The following is a 17,476-nucleotide window of genomic DNA, read 5'->3' on the forward strand; positions in this document are numbered from 1 at the left end:
CCTGAGTAATGCTGTCTTCTCAGACACTTTTGTCCAGTAGTCTGTGACTGGTGATAGTAACTTTGCTCACAGGGGTAAGTTGGTGTCCACCAGACCTCCCTACTGCAAAGATCATCTCCCTCCTTTATAAGTAATAACTAATCTTTAGTGGGAGATACTTTAAGGCTGTGTAATATATTCTATTTCCCGACCTCCTTTCATATGTAATGAATTTCTAAAATGAGGTTTTCTTTTGAGCACATGGACATCTCTTCTTGTTTCTAAAAGCAATTCCTGGCCCAGCCAGTGTGGCTCAGTGGTTGAGCATCAACCTATGAACCAGGGGATCAGGGCACATGCCTGGGTTGCGGGCTTGGGCATGCAGGAGACAGCCAATCTATGATTCTCTCTCATCATTTGATGTTTCTGTCTCTCCCCTTCACCCTTCCTCTCTGAAATCAATTAAAAAAATTTAAATAAATACATAATAAATAAAAGCAATTCCAGGTCTGTGCCTGAGTACTGTCTGAGTGTGTCTGGACTCTGTGGGATGAGTTTACATGCTCTTTGGGGAGTTAGGGAACACTCTGGAAAAGTGATATTTCCTCGAGTGAGCTAGAATGAGCTCTGGGACTTTCCCTAACTTTGCATGGACAGGGTGTGCTATGAAAGGGAGTCTCTGGTGAGTGTGTTTGGTGTTTGTCTGCGGGTTTTACCATCAAGTCATCAGAAAGAGCAGTCAGGGTGGGAGCTGTTCATGTCAGTGGCACTCAGAGCTGTGAATAACCCCGACCCTAACTCAAGGTCCTCCCGTGAGTTGATAAGATTGGAATTTTTTATTCTCAGTCCATTCCAGCCATAGCCAGAATGAGGCCCAATTAACTGTTTCCATGGGCTGGCCTTGATTTTAACATGGATGCTGGGTCTGCTCTTGCATTGTCCACCTCTAGGGTGACCTAGGATGAATCATGCTCAGACCCTACCCACCTGATGGATGGAAGCAGGCAGGAAGCTGCTCCTCGGCCAAGTTCATGCAGGGTCGTATGCCCATAACAAAGGCTAAGCACAGGCCCACCAGCCAGCCACCTGGCAGATCTCTGACTCTGGGCCCAGCTCACATTCCAGGCAATTCAGTCTACTTTTTTTTTTTAAGTTTCCTAAGATGATTCCAAGAACTTTGGCCTCTTGTGAACTCTAGCAACTGTTGTTTATGCCCACAAACATTTGGTGGCCCCACTTTCTTTGAAAGGTTCTAGGATACCAGATACTCACCCAACCGTTCTACCTTTGCTCAGGCCCATCTCCATACTTAGAACACCTACTCCTTCCAAATTTCCCTCATCCCACAGTCCTCAACTCCTCCACAAAGCCTGCCCCAGTACCCAGCACACACCTTGCCCTTCCTTGAGCAGAATACCTGAATCCCTCTGCTTATCCCAGGAATCAATGGTCCCACAGACCAGATTCCCAGTCCGTCCAGACTCTACTGTCCTTGATGGGAAGGTAGGGCTCTAAGCCTCTTGTCCTGGCCCTCAGCACACAGTTGTATTTTGCCAGTAAGTTGTGTACTGATTGCTTTGTTGTTTTCCCAGATAGTAAGCAATACAATACATCTTCACTTAACATCATCAGTAGGGTCTTAGAAACTACGACTCAAAGCAAAATGACATATAACTAAACCAGTTTTCCCATAGGCTAGTTGATACAACCAAGTTCCTACAGCGTATTTTTCATCACAAAAATGTCACCAAAGTTATAAATAAAGACCCCCTCCCCAACTTTTCTAATATTAAACATTAAAATAAATGTGAGTTCTGCGTACATTTAAGAAATATTAATAAAAATAAGTAAGAATTCTTTTCCAATCTGCTTGCTCCAGTTCAGGGTCACAGGTAGCTAGAGCCTATCCCTGCAGCTCAGGGCACAAAGCAGGACTCAGCCCTTGACAAGACGCCCTTCTACCCACACTCATGCAGACTGGGACACTGTAGACACGCCAACTCAGCTGATGTGCGCATCTCTGGGATGCGGAAGGAAACCCAAGTACCTGGAAAAAACATGCAAACATGGGTAGAGCATGCCAACTTCACACAAACAGTGGCCACAGTGGAAAGTCAATTTTTTTCTCATCAACATTATAATGTAATGATGTTATTCAAGGGCCTGCTATAGTTAAATATTTATTAAGTTTTGCCTACACATCAAGCAGTACTCTAGGCACTTTATACCTATTAACTGGTTTAGTCCTCATGATAACCCTATTAAGTAGAAACTATACTACTGTCATCCCCATTTTACCAATGAGAAAAATGAACAGAGAAGTTATGTAACTTGCTCAAATCACACAGCCAGTAAGTGGTAGAGCTGGAGGCCTAGCTTCAGAGCCCAACTTCGTAATAGCTACGCTGTGCTGCCTCTTAAGCGATACAGTGAGATGTGAGAAAGGAGAATGACGAGGCCTATATGACACTAGAGTTCTTGGTTCACAAAGCACTTCACCCTAGTAGCCTCATTCCATTGGCCTTGGACATCCCCTTACCCTCCTCCTCCTGCTCCACCTTAGCTAATTGCTGCTCATCCCTCCAGTCTCCATTCAGGCAGCGGCTCCTCTAGAAGCCTTCCCTGTTGTCTTCAGTGGGAGAGAGTGACCTCTGTCACTCACACAAGCCAACCTGCTTCCCTCCATCAGAGCAGCTGCTGCATTTTCTCCACATCAGTCTCCCTACTGGACTGTGAGCTCCTCTAGGGAAGAGGCCACACCTGGCCCATGACTGTGGTCCATGTGCCAGATCAGGGCTTGGAACATGGTCAGTGCTCAATAAATGCTGGATCATGCCCGGCTGGTGTGGCTTAGTGGTTGTGCATCAACCTTTGAGCCAGGAGGTCACGGTTCAATTCCTGGTCAGGGTATATGCCTGGGTTGCAGGCTCGATCCCAATATGGGACATGCAGGAGGCAGCCGATCGATGATTCTCTCTCATCATTGATGTTTCTATCTTTCCCTCTCCCTTCCTCTGTGAAATCAATAAATATATATATATATTTTTTAAAGATTTAAAAAATAAAAGTATATTTTTAGAAAAATATTTTAAATATTATAAAAGTATTTAAAAATAAATAAATAAATGCTGGATCAACTGAGATCAGGACCATGGACGCTGTCTCCAGTGGTGGACCAGCCAGATATGGGACAGGCCAGACATGTTGACATAGAAGCTGATGACCCCTCTGGAAGGGGCGTGGCTGGGGACTCAAGAGCCCAGTGCCTTCACCTGGCTCTCTTTCTCCAGTTTGCAGATGGGGTGTACCTGGTGCTACTCATGGGGCTCCTGGAGGGCTACTTTGTGCCCCTGCACAGCTTCTTCCTGACCCCGGACAGCTTTGAACAGAAGGTAAGGAGAGGCAATGTGGAAGGAGGCCCTAAACCACATGCTCTGACTCATCCACCTACAGCTATGCTGGGGCCATCTGGGAAAAAGGCAGCGGCTTCCTGTCTACCCATGGTCTTCAGTAGTTGGATGCGGGGCCCATTCTGATGAGCACTGAGCTGGAAAGGAGCTACCTGAAGACCACAGAGCATCTGAACACTTTCTCCCCACCCACCCCCACCATAGCCTGGCCTCGGTCCCCTAGTCATATTCCCCAGCCAGGTATCACTGCTCAGTCTCATCTCTCTCCCAGAAGTGACAAGGCTGGTTGTACCTGAGGACCCATACTCAGCGTCATTCCAATGCCTCTTATAGGCGGCCACAGCCTGCGTGCTAGACAAGGGGCATTTGATCCAAGGTAAAAACCATTCTCTGCTTCTTGTGCACATGTCTTGCTCTCTGATTCTTTCAACTGAGAGCACTAATGTGCCTGAGTTGAAACCCTGGTAGTTAACACAGGAACACAGTAGAACAGAAAGAGGATTTTGAACTTCTCCAGCAGTGCTCACCAAGAGTAGGCTGGGATAGGCCAGCCCACACTCCACATGGCCTGCCCATTTTGGTAACCTCACTTCCCCTTCAAATTCGGAAATTTTAGCTCAGCCTCTGTCCCTCTAGCTCCATCACTTCCCTGGGGCAGATCCCAGGATCCACAAGGGCCCAGGAATAAGTGTGCAATAGCATATGCACTGCATTTCTCTTTCCAGGTCTTAAACGTCTCCTTTGCCTTTGAGCTCATGCAAGATGGAGGGCTGGAAAAGCCAAAACCTCGGCCAGAAGGTACTTTGCTCTTTTCCTGGGTTTGTGACAAGATGATGAGACCCTCTTCCTGTACATGAGTGTTGGGGACACAGGGCAAGGCTCGTAGTTGAGAACAGAAGGATGAGTTTCTTTTCAGAAGTCTTCTCTACCATTTTTAGGGGAAGGTGTGACAGGGCACAGCTGCCCCGTCCTGGAAATCCTTTGTGAGCTGCTAATCACATGGCCATCGGAAGTAAAAATCTGAAATCTCATGCATGGGATCACAGGGATAAGGGCTCAAGCAGATGTGGTGCAGAGCAGAGGTGCTGCTGCAGAAACTGCCCTGTGCCCAGTTTCCAGGTTCTTCAGTCCCTGGACAGGGTACTGACCTGCCAAATTGCTGTATCCCAGGCCAGGCAGGGAAAATTGCAGGAGTCATTGTTGGCAGCTCTGCTCTGAGCATAATTGCCTTCCTTGTCCTGTGTCTACTCCAAACTGCCTAAGGATGATTTGTCGGGTTTGGATTGAAAGTGTAAGACTTAAAAAAAAAAAAAGGCACAAATAACAAAATGCTCCACTAGCCCTTCTGTGCTGGCGCTTGGAGCTATGTGTGCATTTGTGCATGTAGGAGTTCTTCTTAGTACGGATGTTTATTTTCTGAAACTTACTGACTGAAATATATTACCAGCACTACAAAGGTTCATCAGTGGTTGGATGGGGGATGAAGGGGTTATTCAATACTGTGTTGAAAGTAATTTTCTGTTTATGTCAATTTGGAATATTAAGAATGCCATAAGTGGGCCCTCTTGCTTGACTTTCCTGGGTGTTTAAAGGCAAGTGGACAAGTAGGGATTGTGTACTTTCTCTCCCCGTTGCTGCCTCTGCTCTGAATTCTTCCACCCAAACCTCCACATAGGAGTGGTCCTTCACTCACTGACTGTCCAGTGGGCCTGAGACCCCCATGCCAAGAGAGGTAGGCTATCCTGACCTCAATGCACTTGAGGCCACTCAGGGGAGAAAAGAGATGTACCCAGTCACCAGAACAAAAGGACAATGGTGATAATTGCCATGAAAAAGATACAACTAAGAGGTTGGTAGAATTGAGGGGGTGATGCTCACCTCTCTCTGGGGTGGAGGATGGTTTGATAGACATGGTGGTAGTTGGGCTAAACCATAGGGATCAGGTAGGATTTTGTTTGGAGATTAGATAGAGGGGCGGCAGGTTCAAGCAGAGGCTGACCTTGACCTGCACTGGTTCCCCTCCTAAGGACCTCCAGAACCAACACAACTGGTGGGTGGCTTCAGACCACCCCAGAACGCCACCCAACCAGCTCAACAAACAACACGCCCATTTGGCAGGCTTAGTTGTATCAAAGCCTTAAAGTGACTCTTGCTTTGTGGGTCAGTCCCAGCACAACAGCTCATCTACAATAGTCACAGACAACCAGCCCTCGCAACCAGTCAACCTGAGGGCCAGTCCCACTGACTGATGTGCCAACAGCAATCATGGCTCAACTACAACAGGAGGGCACATACAAAACACACAAGGGACTCCACTGGAGCAGCACAGGTAACCAGGCAGACAGACTGCACTTCTGGGCCCCACAAGACACAAGCAATCTACCAGATGCAGACTTTAAAACAGTGGTTATAAGGATGCTCAACGATCTTAGGGGGAAAAAATAGATTAACTCAGTGAGGACTTTGACAAGGAAATAGAAAACATAAATAAAATAACTGAAATAAAAAATACATTAGAAGCAATCAACAACAGATTAGATGAAGCAGAGGATTGAATAAGTGATCTGGGAGACGAAGCAGCAGAAAACACCCATTGTAGTACCAAAAAGAAAAAGAATTTTAAAAAATTAGGATAGTTTAAGGGACCTGAGGGACAACGTCAAGCATACAGGTGACCTGAGGTACATCAAACAAACATTTGGATCACAAGGGTAGCAGAAGGGCAAGAGAGAGAACGAGGAACTGAAAAATTCCCTAACCTGGCAAAGGAAATAGACATACAAATCAAAGAAGTGCAGAGAGTCCCAAACAAGATGACCCCAAAGATGTCCACACCAAGACACATCATAATTAAAATGCTAAAGGTTATAGACAAAGATTGCATCTTAAAAATAGCAAGAAAAAAGCAGTTAATTACATAAAAGAGAGCTCCCATAAGGCTGTCAGCTGATTTCTCAACAGAAACTTTGTAGGCCAAAAGGAATGACAGGAAATATTCAAAGTTACAAAAGGCAAAGACATACAACCAAGAATGCTCTATCCAGTAAGGCTATCATTTAGAATCAAAGGAGAAATAAGAGTTTTCCAGATAAGGAAAAGCTAAAAGAGTTCATCACCACTAAACCAGTATTACAACAAATTTTATAAAAAATGTTAAAGGGACTTCTTTAAGAAGAGAAAAAAAAGATCAAAAATATAAATAAGAAAATACAGGAAAGAAAAAATTCTCACTGATAAAAGCAAACATACTAAATAAAAGTGGTGGATCACCAACTATAAAGCTAGTACAAAAGTTAAAAGGGAAAGTAGGAAGATCATGTGTAATTACAACAATAAATTAAGGGATACACACAAACACAAAAGAAGTAAAAGAGAATAACAAAAACATAAGTGAGGAGGGGTTGAGTAAAAATTGTAGTGATTTTAGAATGTGTCCAAACTTAAGTAATCGTCATCTTAAAATAAACTGCTATAAACATAGCTTAGTACAAGTTGGGGCAAAAGTAGGTTTACAGTTGTGAGTACTTGAAACAAAGAATTTATTCTTGTATTATTATTTACTAATTATTGTATTATATTCCATTTGAACAACTACTTTTGCTATACCCTATATATATGAACTACATGGTAACCACAACCAAAAATCTATGAGTTCTACAAGAAATTAGGCATACAGGGAGAGCTCAATAATAATATAGTAATGGATAGAACATCCAGACAGAAAATCAACAAGGAAAGAGTGGCCTTAAATGACACATCAGATCAGATGGATGTAGTTGATTTTTCTAGAACATTTCTCCTCAGAACAGCAGAATATACATTCTTTTCAAGTGTATGTGGTAGGACATTTTCCAGGATAGGTCACATTAGGCCATAAATCAAATTTCAATATATTTAAGAAGATTCAAATCATAACAAGTATTTTCTCTGATCACAATGGTATTAATCCTGTCTAATAAACGAGTAATATGCAAATTGACTGTCACTCCAACACACAAGATGGCTGCCCCCATGTGGACACAAGATGACCACCACAAGAAGGCCAGCAGGGGAGAGCAGTTGGGAGGGACCAGGCCTGCCAGGGAGGGCAGTTGTGGGCAATCAGGCCAGCAGGGGAGGGCAGTTGGAAGGAACCAGGCCTGCCAGGGAGGGCAGTTGTGGGAGATCAGGCCAGGAGGGGAGGGCAGTTGGGAGGGACCAGGCCAGCAGAGGAGGGAAGTTGGGGGTGGCCAGACCTGCAGGGAAGGGCAGTTGGGGGGGACCAGGCCTGCAGGGGAGGGCAGTTGGGGGGGGACCAGGCCTGCCAGGGAGGGCAGTTGTGGGCAATCAGGCCAGCAGGGGAGGGCAGTTGGAAGGGACCACGCCTGCCAGGGAGGGCAGTTGTGGGAGATCAGGCCAGGAGGGGAGGGCAGTTGGGAGGGACCAGGCCAGCAGAGGAGGGAAGTTGGGGGTGGCCAGACCTGCAGGGAAGGGCAGTTGGTGGGGACCAGGCCTGCAGGGGAGGGCAGTTGGGGGGGACCAGGCCTGCAGGGGAGGACAGTTGGGGGGGACCAGGCCTTCATGGGAGGGCAGTTAGGGGTGACCATGCCTTCAGGGGAGGGCAGTTAGGGGTGACCAGGCCTGCAGGGGAGGGCAGTTAGGGGCAATCAGGCTGGCAGGGGAGCAGTTAGGCATCAATTAGGCTGGCAGGGGAGTGGTTAGGAGGTGATCAGGCTGGCAGGCAGAAGCGGTTAGGGGCAATCAGGAAGGCAGGCAGGCAAGCAGTTGGGAGCCAGCAGTCCTGGATTGTGAGAGGGATGTCCGACTGCCCATTTAGGCCCGATCCTACTGGGATCAGGCCTAAACGGGCAATCGGACATCCTTTGAGGGGTCCCAGATTGGAGAGGGTGCAGGCTGGGCTGAGGGACACATACCCCCATGCACGAATTTCATGCACCGGGCCTCTAGTCTACTAATAAAATCAATTATAAGAAGAAAAACACACAAACACATAGAGGTTAAATAACATGATACTAAACAATGAATGGGTTACCAATGAAATCAAAGAAGAAATCAAAAGGTAAGTTGAAACAAATGAAAACCTAACATCCTAAAAATCTGTGGGACACAACCAGAGCAGTTCTAAGAGGGAAATTCATAGCAATATAGGCCTATTTCATGAAACAAGAAAAATCTCAAACAATCTATCCTTTTAGCTAAAGGAACTAGAGAAAAGAAAAATAATGCCCAAAATGAGCTGAAGGAAGGAAATAAAAAAGATGAGAGTGGAAATAAATGAAATTAGTCCAAAAAGAACAATAGAAAATATCAATGAAACCAAGAGCTGGTTCATTGAAAAAATAAAATTGATAAACCTTTAGTGAGACTCCAAGAATAAAGGAGAAGGCCTTTAATAAAATCCTATCTAAGAGGGAATATGCTAATTGACCATCAAACCCTCACGAAGATGGTGGTGCCCACAGCCAATAAGGAGGGAATATGCTAATTGACTGTCACACCCTCAACGATGGCGGTGCCCATAGCCACAAGATGGTGGCATCTAGTCCCCTCAGCCCCGCCGGGGCGGCACAGCCAGGCCTGCCTCCAGGCGGGTCTGGCCACTCTGCGCGCCTGCCTCCGGAGTCCCCCAGTCCCCTCAGTCCCCCAGCTGCCCAGGGCCAGCCCGAGGCGCAGGTAACCAGGGCTGGCTGTGGCAACAGCAGAGCTGTGATGAGGGTGTCGCCTTCCCCTGATCGCCGGGTCACCTTTCACCCCTGAGGGCTTCCAGACTGTGAGAGGGGGCAGGCCTGGCTGAGGGACGCCCCCCCCCCCCCTCCAGTGCATGAATTTTCATGCACCGGGCCTCTAGTACAATTAGAAATGAAAAAGGAGAAGTGACAACTGACACAACAAAAATACAAAGGAAGATCATATACAATGATCAAGTGGGATTTATTCCCAGGATGCCAGGTTGGTTCAAATTCTGCCAATTAATTAATGTGATACAACCCATAAACAAAATGAAAAATACAAATCATATGACTATATCAACAAATACAGATAAACCACATGACAAAATCCAACACCCATTTATGATTAAAACTTTCAATAAACTGGGAATAAATGGAACATATCTTAACATAATAAAGGCCATATATGACAAACCCACAGCTAACATTATATTACACAGTTGAAAGCTGAAAGCTTTCTCTTTACAATCAAGATGTTCACTTTCTCCACTTTTATTGAACATAGTATTGGAATTCCTAGCCACAGTAATTAGACAAGAAAAAGAAATAAAAGGCAACCAGAGTTGAAAGGAAGAAGTAAAACAGTCATTACTTGCATATGACATGATACTATATAGAGAGAACTCTAAATGTTAAACATACACACAAAATACTATTCAAACTAAATGAATACAATAAAGTAACAATACAAAATTAATATGTGGAAACCAGTTGCATTTTTATACACCAATAATGAACTATCAGAATGAGAAATTAGTAAAACCATCCCATTTATAATTGCATTCAAAAGAATAAAATACCTTAAGTATAAATTTAACCAAGGAGGTAAATGACCTGTACTCTGAAAATTATAAGACATTGAAGATAGAAAGTTAAGAATATACAAATAAATGGAAGGATATACCATGCTCCCGGAGAGGAAGAATTAACATCATTAAAATGTCCTTACTACACACAGCACTCTCCAGATTCAATGCAATCTCTATCAAAATAACAATGCCATTTTTCACAGAACTAGAACAAATACTCCTAATATGTATATGAAACTACAAAAGACCCCGAATAGTTAAAGCAATATTGAGAAAGAAGAACCAAGCTGGAAATGCTACCCGATTTCAAACTATACTACAAGGCTATAGTAATCAAAATAGAATGCTGCTGGCATAAAAAAACACATAGATCAATGGAACAGAATAGAGAGCCCAGAAATAACCCCACATCTATATGGTCAATTAATCTATGGCAGTGGAGGCGAGAATATACAGGTTTTTTTCAATAAATGGTCTGGGAAAACGGGATAGATACATGCAACAAAATGAAACGAGGCCTCTTTTTTACACTACATACAAGAATAAACTCAAAATGGATTAAAGACTTAAATGTAAGACCTGAAACCATAAAACTCCTAGAGGAAAACATGGGCAGCACTCTCTTAGCAATATTTTTTTGGATATGTCTCCTCAGGCAAGGGAAGCAAAAGAAAAAAATAACCCACTGGGGCTACATCACACTAAATAGTTTTTTTCACAGTGAAGGAGACCAGCAACAAAATGAAAAAGACTGTGTCCCTCTAGAGCAGGGGTTGGAAACATCCGGCCTGCGGGCCGTAGAAGGCCCAACAAATCATTTGGTCTGACCCTTCCGAGGCATTAGGGGTGAGTTAATTAAATGTTTGACCAAATATAGCAGGCTCATTTTTTAGTTGATAATTTTGTATGGCCCTTGAATGATGTTATAAATATCCAAATGGCCCCTGGCAGATAAAAGTTTCCCCACCTCTGCTGTATAGTGTCTCTTCCTGGGAAGGCCACTCTGGTATCCTAATGGCATGAAGAATGGTCCCCGAGTAGACTGTACCCAGTTGGTGAGCACCCTATCTCTGGGTAGGAGAGAGACAATAGGAGAGCTGTGGTCAGCCTGTTTGCTTCTGTTCTTTCAAGCTGCTTCATATGAAACTTCCTAGTGACCGATTAGAAGTACTCATTCTGGTATTTCAGTGTTCAGGCATTTATTTCCCTCAAGACAGACAAGTTTCCCAACGTCAATTAACCGATAGGGATATTTCAGCACATCCATGACAAGTCTCGTACAATTATTGAACTGCTTAATATGAAACTTCCTGCCCAAGGGGAATGGAGAAACACATCTGTTTTATTCGTTGTTACACTGGGCGTCACGCCCATGCTGAGAATTTCCAGTGCTTAAAGGAGAAATGAACTGGTGTTTGGTGAAATTGTACCTGGTGAGAGAGATACCCAGCACTCCTTCTGCATTCGTGCTCCTCCCTGGACAGGGAGATTCAGCAGTGAATGCTGCAGACTTGATGAAATGTGCCAAGCTGGGTAATTCTTTTAGGGTGTTTCAGAACCAATTAGGGCCCTGACCAGTTTGGCTCAGTGGATAGAGCATTAGCCTGCAGACCAAGAGGTCTCACGTTCGATTCTGGTCAAGGGCGAGTACTTCGGTTGCAGGCTCCTACCCCGCTGGGGCCCTGGTTGGGGTGCGTGGAGGAGGCAACCAATCGATGTGTCTCTCACATCAATATTTCTCTGTCTTTCCCCCTTTCTTCCACTCTCTCTAAAAATCAGTGGAAAAATATTCTCAGGTGAGGATTAAAAATAAAAATCAATGGAAAATATATTCTGGTGAGGATTTAAAAAAAAAAAATCAAATAGGCGGCAGTGGAGGCATTTTTCATGGCAAAGTGGTTTCAAGGTCAGGAAAACACATCCTCTGCCAGGCTGTTTGACACTCAGCCCTGCCATACCCGGAAGTCCCCTGGAAACTTGGGGTTTGCATCTCAGAGGACCTTTGCTCCCCAAGCTTCACAACCGTTTAGTTCTCTGGAAACACAAGCCTCCCCAAAGGCTGAATAGTCCAGCTAGAGTGGGTAGAAAGGATTGGAGAAGGCAAGAGGCTTTGAGGAGCCTGTTCCATGGCTCCAGTACCACCCAACCTTCCCCTTCACGCTCACTCCCTTGGTAAGCTCACTTTTTCTCCTCTCTGCCTTTCTAGCAGTTTCTACCTGGGGTAACTTCCTGTTCTTTGACTTGAGTGGAATTTAAGAAACACAACACCAAGCCATCAAGGGAGGACAAGAATCAGCCCCAGGGCATAGGACTGAGTGGGCATGAATGCGGCTCAGCCACTGGATTGAGGCTCAGATATATGCACGAACCAGCGTGGGAGCAGAAAGGGAGGCCGAGTGCCAGGCCTGGGAGCGCCTGGTCTATCAACAGGAGAACTTGGAGCTGATTCCAAGCCCAGCTGGGGTGGGAGAGGGTCAGTCTGCAACTGGGATAAGGCCCAGTAGAGGCATACAGGAGGGTGCCTAGGGGTGGAGAGGAGTCCTAAAGAGGTTCCCCAGGCCCTTGGTAGGTAGCCCTGTGGCTACACCTGTCTGTGGCGACCACATGGGCAAGGGTCCCAAGGCTAAGGCCCGGGAACCACAGTCCAGCCATACAGAGCTACTGGCCTCCGTTCTGCCTGGCCTTGGAGGACCCTTGACCCTAGGCAAGGGCGTTGCTAGAGTGCTGACATCTTCCCCTGCCTCTCTTTTCCCAGCCGCTCAGCCTGCTCTCCCACACCTTCGAATCCCAAAGCATTTATTGTTTTCTCTGATATCATTTACCTGATCTGACCTTCTGCACAGTCAGATGTCTTTTTAATCATTTTTACTGTGAAAATATCACAGCTACAGAAAGGTGCATAAGATATAAATGTTCGGGTTAGTGAAATATTACCCAGCGAGCCACCATGCAATCACCACCAACTCGGGGAGAGGAGCCCTCCCAGCTCCCGAGAGTTCCCGCCAAACTGCCCTTTTGGAACATAATCCTCTCCCTCCTCCCTGAAGACAGCCACTCTGCTGACTTTTAAAGGCTTTTGTCTTTTTATTTTATTTTATTTGCATTTCTTACAATTTTATTGCCTTAGGACGCATTCCTGAATAGTAGGCAGAGTTCCTTTTTTCCTGTATGTTTTCCGACTCCAGTTATTTGGAGGAAGGCCCTCCCAGGGAGTGAGTGCAGGGACCTTGGTGGGGGAGGAGATGGCAGAGGGGCCTGCAGAGGGTTAGAGGGACAGCCAGGGAAGGAAGTGGCCACTAAGTAAAAGGGAGGAAAGGAGAGAGGGAGGGAGGGAGGGAGGGAAAGGAGGAAATGGTTGTATAAAAGCTTGGAACTCACGGAGGAACTCTCCTGAAAATCTAATCCTACTCCCAGCCTCAAACCCAGCTGCCTGGCTCTCCTTAATCTGAAACTGTCTGGCCGAGACATATGCTTACTGAGCACTCTCTGCCTGGGCTTCTGTGTCCTCCAGGGCCCTCCCTTCCTGAGGGAGAGGCAGCTTAGTCCTAACTCCCCACCTCTCCCCACTGTAGCCTCAGACTCTCCCCTCCTTCCTACCACTCATGGCCGGTTCTGCGTCGAGGGGGTCCCCCTGGGACAGGTGCGACTTAGGGGAAAGTCAGGGTCAGGGAAGCACCCCTTGTACCTGGAGATGCTGTGTCCAGGGTGAAGGCTACATGAGCTGGGGTCTGCTTCATTTTACTGAGAGACCATGCCCCGGGCTCAGCACGGCTGCCCCGCGCTGCTCCCCTGCTCTGAATTCTTGCTGAACACTCCACAACCCATCCTTCTGCACCCACCAGCCTTTGGTGGTCTCCTGGGGGATGCTGGGGCACAGCATGATGTCCTGTGGCTGCGGGGGCATCCACGCAGGACCGTGTGGGCACACGCGGTGGGTGGTGGATGGGAGAGGTTAACAGATGCCAACTTTGGGTCACGTGGCCCCCCACAAAGCGTTACGTATTTTTTGTTCTCTGCACAGACATCGTCAACTGTGACCTGAAATCCACGCTGCGAGTGTTGTACAACCTCTTCACCAAGTACCGGAACGTGGACTGAGGGACAGGCGGCACCGTCCTCCGAACCACCTTAACCTGCTTATTCCTGCCTCCCGCTCTGTGCCGTCCCACAAAGTCCAGCCACAACCCAGAAATCCTGGGAACTGAATTAGGAAGGAAACGATCAGAAATTCATTGGGCTGACCCACACCTCCCAGGCCCTGGGGTCGGAGCCAGCAGTGGCCTCAGAAGATTGTCCCCATCCTGGTGCCGGATCCAGATTTCCCTCAGTGTCACTTGGGAACCAGCTTAGGTCCAAGAGACACCCTCCCCTTGCCCCCGCCCCGAGAAGGTGAAAATAGAGGTAATAGTTACCATTTAATGGGTATAAACTATGTGCCAGACAGCACACTAAGTGCTCTGATATACTCAAACTCATTAGTTCTCATGACTTCCGCTGAAGCAGGTGTTATACACCCCTTTCCCTGATGAGGAAAAGGCTCAGAGAGGTAAAGAGACTTGCCAGAACTTGGCATTTGTTTTTTCCTCCTTGAACAACATACGTATTTGTTAATAACGAGCCAATTACATCACATTCTTTGCCTGTCCTATAGTTGCACATGTATGTGTGCACGCGCACCCACAAAGACAGGCGCCCACTGACCTCGCCACCAAGCAGGCCAGGAGGGCTTAGTGATTCACACTCAAATTGGCAAATTTAACCCAATTAATAGTGTATGTGTGGCAGGAATCATGTCCCTCAGCTCCTTTGTACAAATGAAAATTACTCTTAATTCCTTCAGATTTGTAATAACCCCATGCTCTGGTTTCAGGGTGACATTTGGGAAGGATTCTGTTTAAAATTAATGGAGTGGCACATTTTACAACCTTTTTGCTTGATTGCATGTAATGGAAGTGCCCCATATTTTACTGCAAAATAAGTACTCAATTCATTATCATTAGGCAAATGTACAATATATGCCGGCACCACCGAGAGCTGGGCAGAGACCCACGTCCACGTGAGCATGGCTTGGGAAGTAGGGCTCTTCACCAGGGACCCTTGAACTTTAAAGAAAGGAACTCCTCTTTGCCTTCTAATTGATCATTTTAGACCATTCCTGGCTAAGTCTGCCCACATGCAATTACCGGCTAATTCAGGCGAGGAAAAATGTAAGCCATTCAGACCCAAGCCGAGCCGTTTCCTTGCGTGGGCTACTGGCGGGCTTACGGGGACTTGCATCCCCGCTCTGTGAACCCAGCTTGGAAACACAAGGCTCTAGTTGTCCCAGGCTGCCGGGGCCTGTGCAGATAGGAAAGGGGCTAAAGTAGGGGTGACTAGGAGGACAAAGAAGCATGGGAGGGGGGAATATTTGCACACTTCACAATAAGGAAATACCCTCAGACGAGGGACAGGGCTTGTGGGGTTTACAGTCTTCATAAACTGACCAAAGCCTTGGGGTAATTAAGAACTCTTACTGGTATGTCTTCATTATAGAATCTTCCCAAATATGCCAGATGGGCCCAGCCTGTGTGCCCGCCTCCAGAAGTCTGTGCCCATTGCACAAAGCCCTCTTCTAGTCAATTCATGTTGATCCCTGTCTACGCCACCCAGAGTTAGGCCTCCCATACTGTCCAAAGCATTTCCTTCCAGCTCCTAAACATTTCCTTCTCTGCGGTCCATCTGCAGTGGCTCAGAACCCATACAATTTACAGATAATACATATCCCTTTGGATATTGTGCTCTAAGAAAGAATTGTTAATCAGCATAATGAGCATTTAAGATGCAAAGACAATGTACTCTTGTGTCAATTTATGTGAAAAGATACAATTATTTTTTACATAAGTGGTGAAATGTTATGTTTTTCATTAGGAAATACTAAATAGTGTAATATTTGTTTGTTCTCTTTTAAATTCCTGGTAGCAAATCAATATAAGTCGTTGCTTTGTCTCCTCGAGCAGTACTAAAGCGGATGAAATAAGAGCAATGAGTGCATGTAAACCTGCTTTGCTCTCCGAATTCTCTCCCTTGTTTTGTCTTTTATTTTCCTGTATTCGAGCTGCAAATGCACACTGTAAGGCATGTCCTTATTAAGAACCCTCCTTTTTGTATTTTACATACACACGGCATGAAAACAGCTCGGAACACTTGGGAAGTTTAATCACAGGTCAAACTTATCAGACCATTGTTTCAAGACTGAGGCCTTAGACTCAGTCCAGAATCCCAGGGCCTGGGCCTGCTTTTATCACTCTGTCATCTCCTTGAGCAGTTTTCATCTACATCCTCCTGCTCAATACATGGCCACGGTTTTGAAGGGGGAAAAGGCGCCAGAACAATAAATAAACCAAACTTAACCTTTGTCTCAAAAAAAAAAAACACACAAACAAACAAAACCTGAGACAAAAACGGTAGTCTCTATAGGCTCATTCTTTTTCTTGTCTAAATTTAAATTCATTGGTATTTTTAATAGTTAATATATAAATGGTGCAAAATTCAAGAAGCATGAATGAGTATCCCTGCCCCCAGCGGCCAATACTCCTCCCTAGAGGTCACTATTTTGATCTATTTCTTATATTCCCTTCCAGAGATAATCCAGCCATAAAAGCATCAACATACATATAAGATTGTTGGGGATTTTTAAAAAATATAGATAGCATCTCATATATTCTGTCAGACTCATTGCTTTTTCCACTTAATGTTATGTGTTGGAGATTATTTTACACTGAGTATTAAAACCTTTTACATGTTAAAGATGAGAATCTGAGCACTCTGTAAACCCAAAGGCCCATCTCTGGTCCGCTTGAGCGAGGAAATGAAAGCCTTCCCCAAAGGTGGTGATGCTACCTGGGTAGTGATTTCAAAAGTCAGAGACTGAGACCTACTGGGTGGGGAGTAGGTTTCACAGGACACGTTACCGGAGACATTCCCATGTGCCCTGAACTGATTTTTTGTAAATCCTCCTTTGGATTATTATGGTGAGTGGTGTGCAGTTTGATTACGCTTCCATTTGTACATTGTTACTAGGGCTGCTAATGTGAAATCGACTAAGTACCCTACCATGTTCTGCTGCAAGCCCAGCAGCCCCATGCTGCTCCTCTGTCAGTCAGGAGGCTCTGATTTCACATGTGCAGGCACAGAGCTAATATTTGCAAAATCTGGGAGAAGGGCTCTTTAACAGCACATCATCAGCGTTGCCCAAGTTGGTTGCAATTTGCAATTGCTACTCTCAGTACTTTTTAATTATAAAATACTGTTAGCTTAGCTATATCATTATCAATTTATTTTGTTGTGGGTTGCCTGGTTAACCCTACAAAGTGTACTGAAGCCTATTTGCATCAACAGTATCCTGGGGCTATAATTTTCCAATAACTAGACTCTCAGACATGTATACATTGTGGTTCAAATATGAATTATCCATACTCCAGTGCTAGAGCAAAGGCATACATAATCCTCTCCCCCCCAAATTATCACCAATTTATTTTTCCACTGGAAAATGAAACTAGACAAAGTTGGT

At 45.5% G+C, this 17,476-nt stretch overlaps 1 protein-coding gene across 1 annotated transcript in view; it reads left to right on the plus strand.

Annotated features, from left to right (window-relative positions):
* PARVA (parvin alpha) overlaps window positions 1-16,052 on the plus strand; it is a 143,701-nt gene extending 127,649 nt beyond the window's left edge. Inside the window, exons 11-13 of the mRNA XM_008151019.3 lie at window positions 3,270-3,371; window positions 4,115-4,187; window positions 13,949-16,052. Coding sequence (XP_008149241.2) covers window positions 3,270-3,371; window positions 4,115-4,187; window positions 13,949-14,025 — 252 coding nt within the window. The 3' untranslated portion in view covers window positions 14,026-16,052. The remainder of the gene's footprint in view (window positions 1-3,269; window positions 3,372-4,114; window positions 4,188-13,948) is intronic.
* The last annotated feature ends 1,424 nt before the right edge of the window (window positions 16,053-17,476 follow it).

Source organism: Eptesicus fuscus, chromosome 13 (assembly GCF_027574615.1).
Source record: "Eptesicus fuscus isolate TK198812 chromosome 13, DD_ASM_mEF_20220401, whole genome shotgun sequence".
NCBI classification, from domain to species: domain Eukaryota; kingdom Metazoa; phylum Chordata; class Mammalia; order Chiroptera; family Vespertilionidae; genus Eptesicus; species Eptesicus fuscus.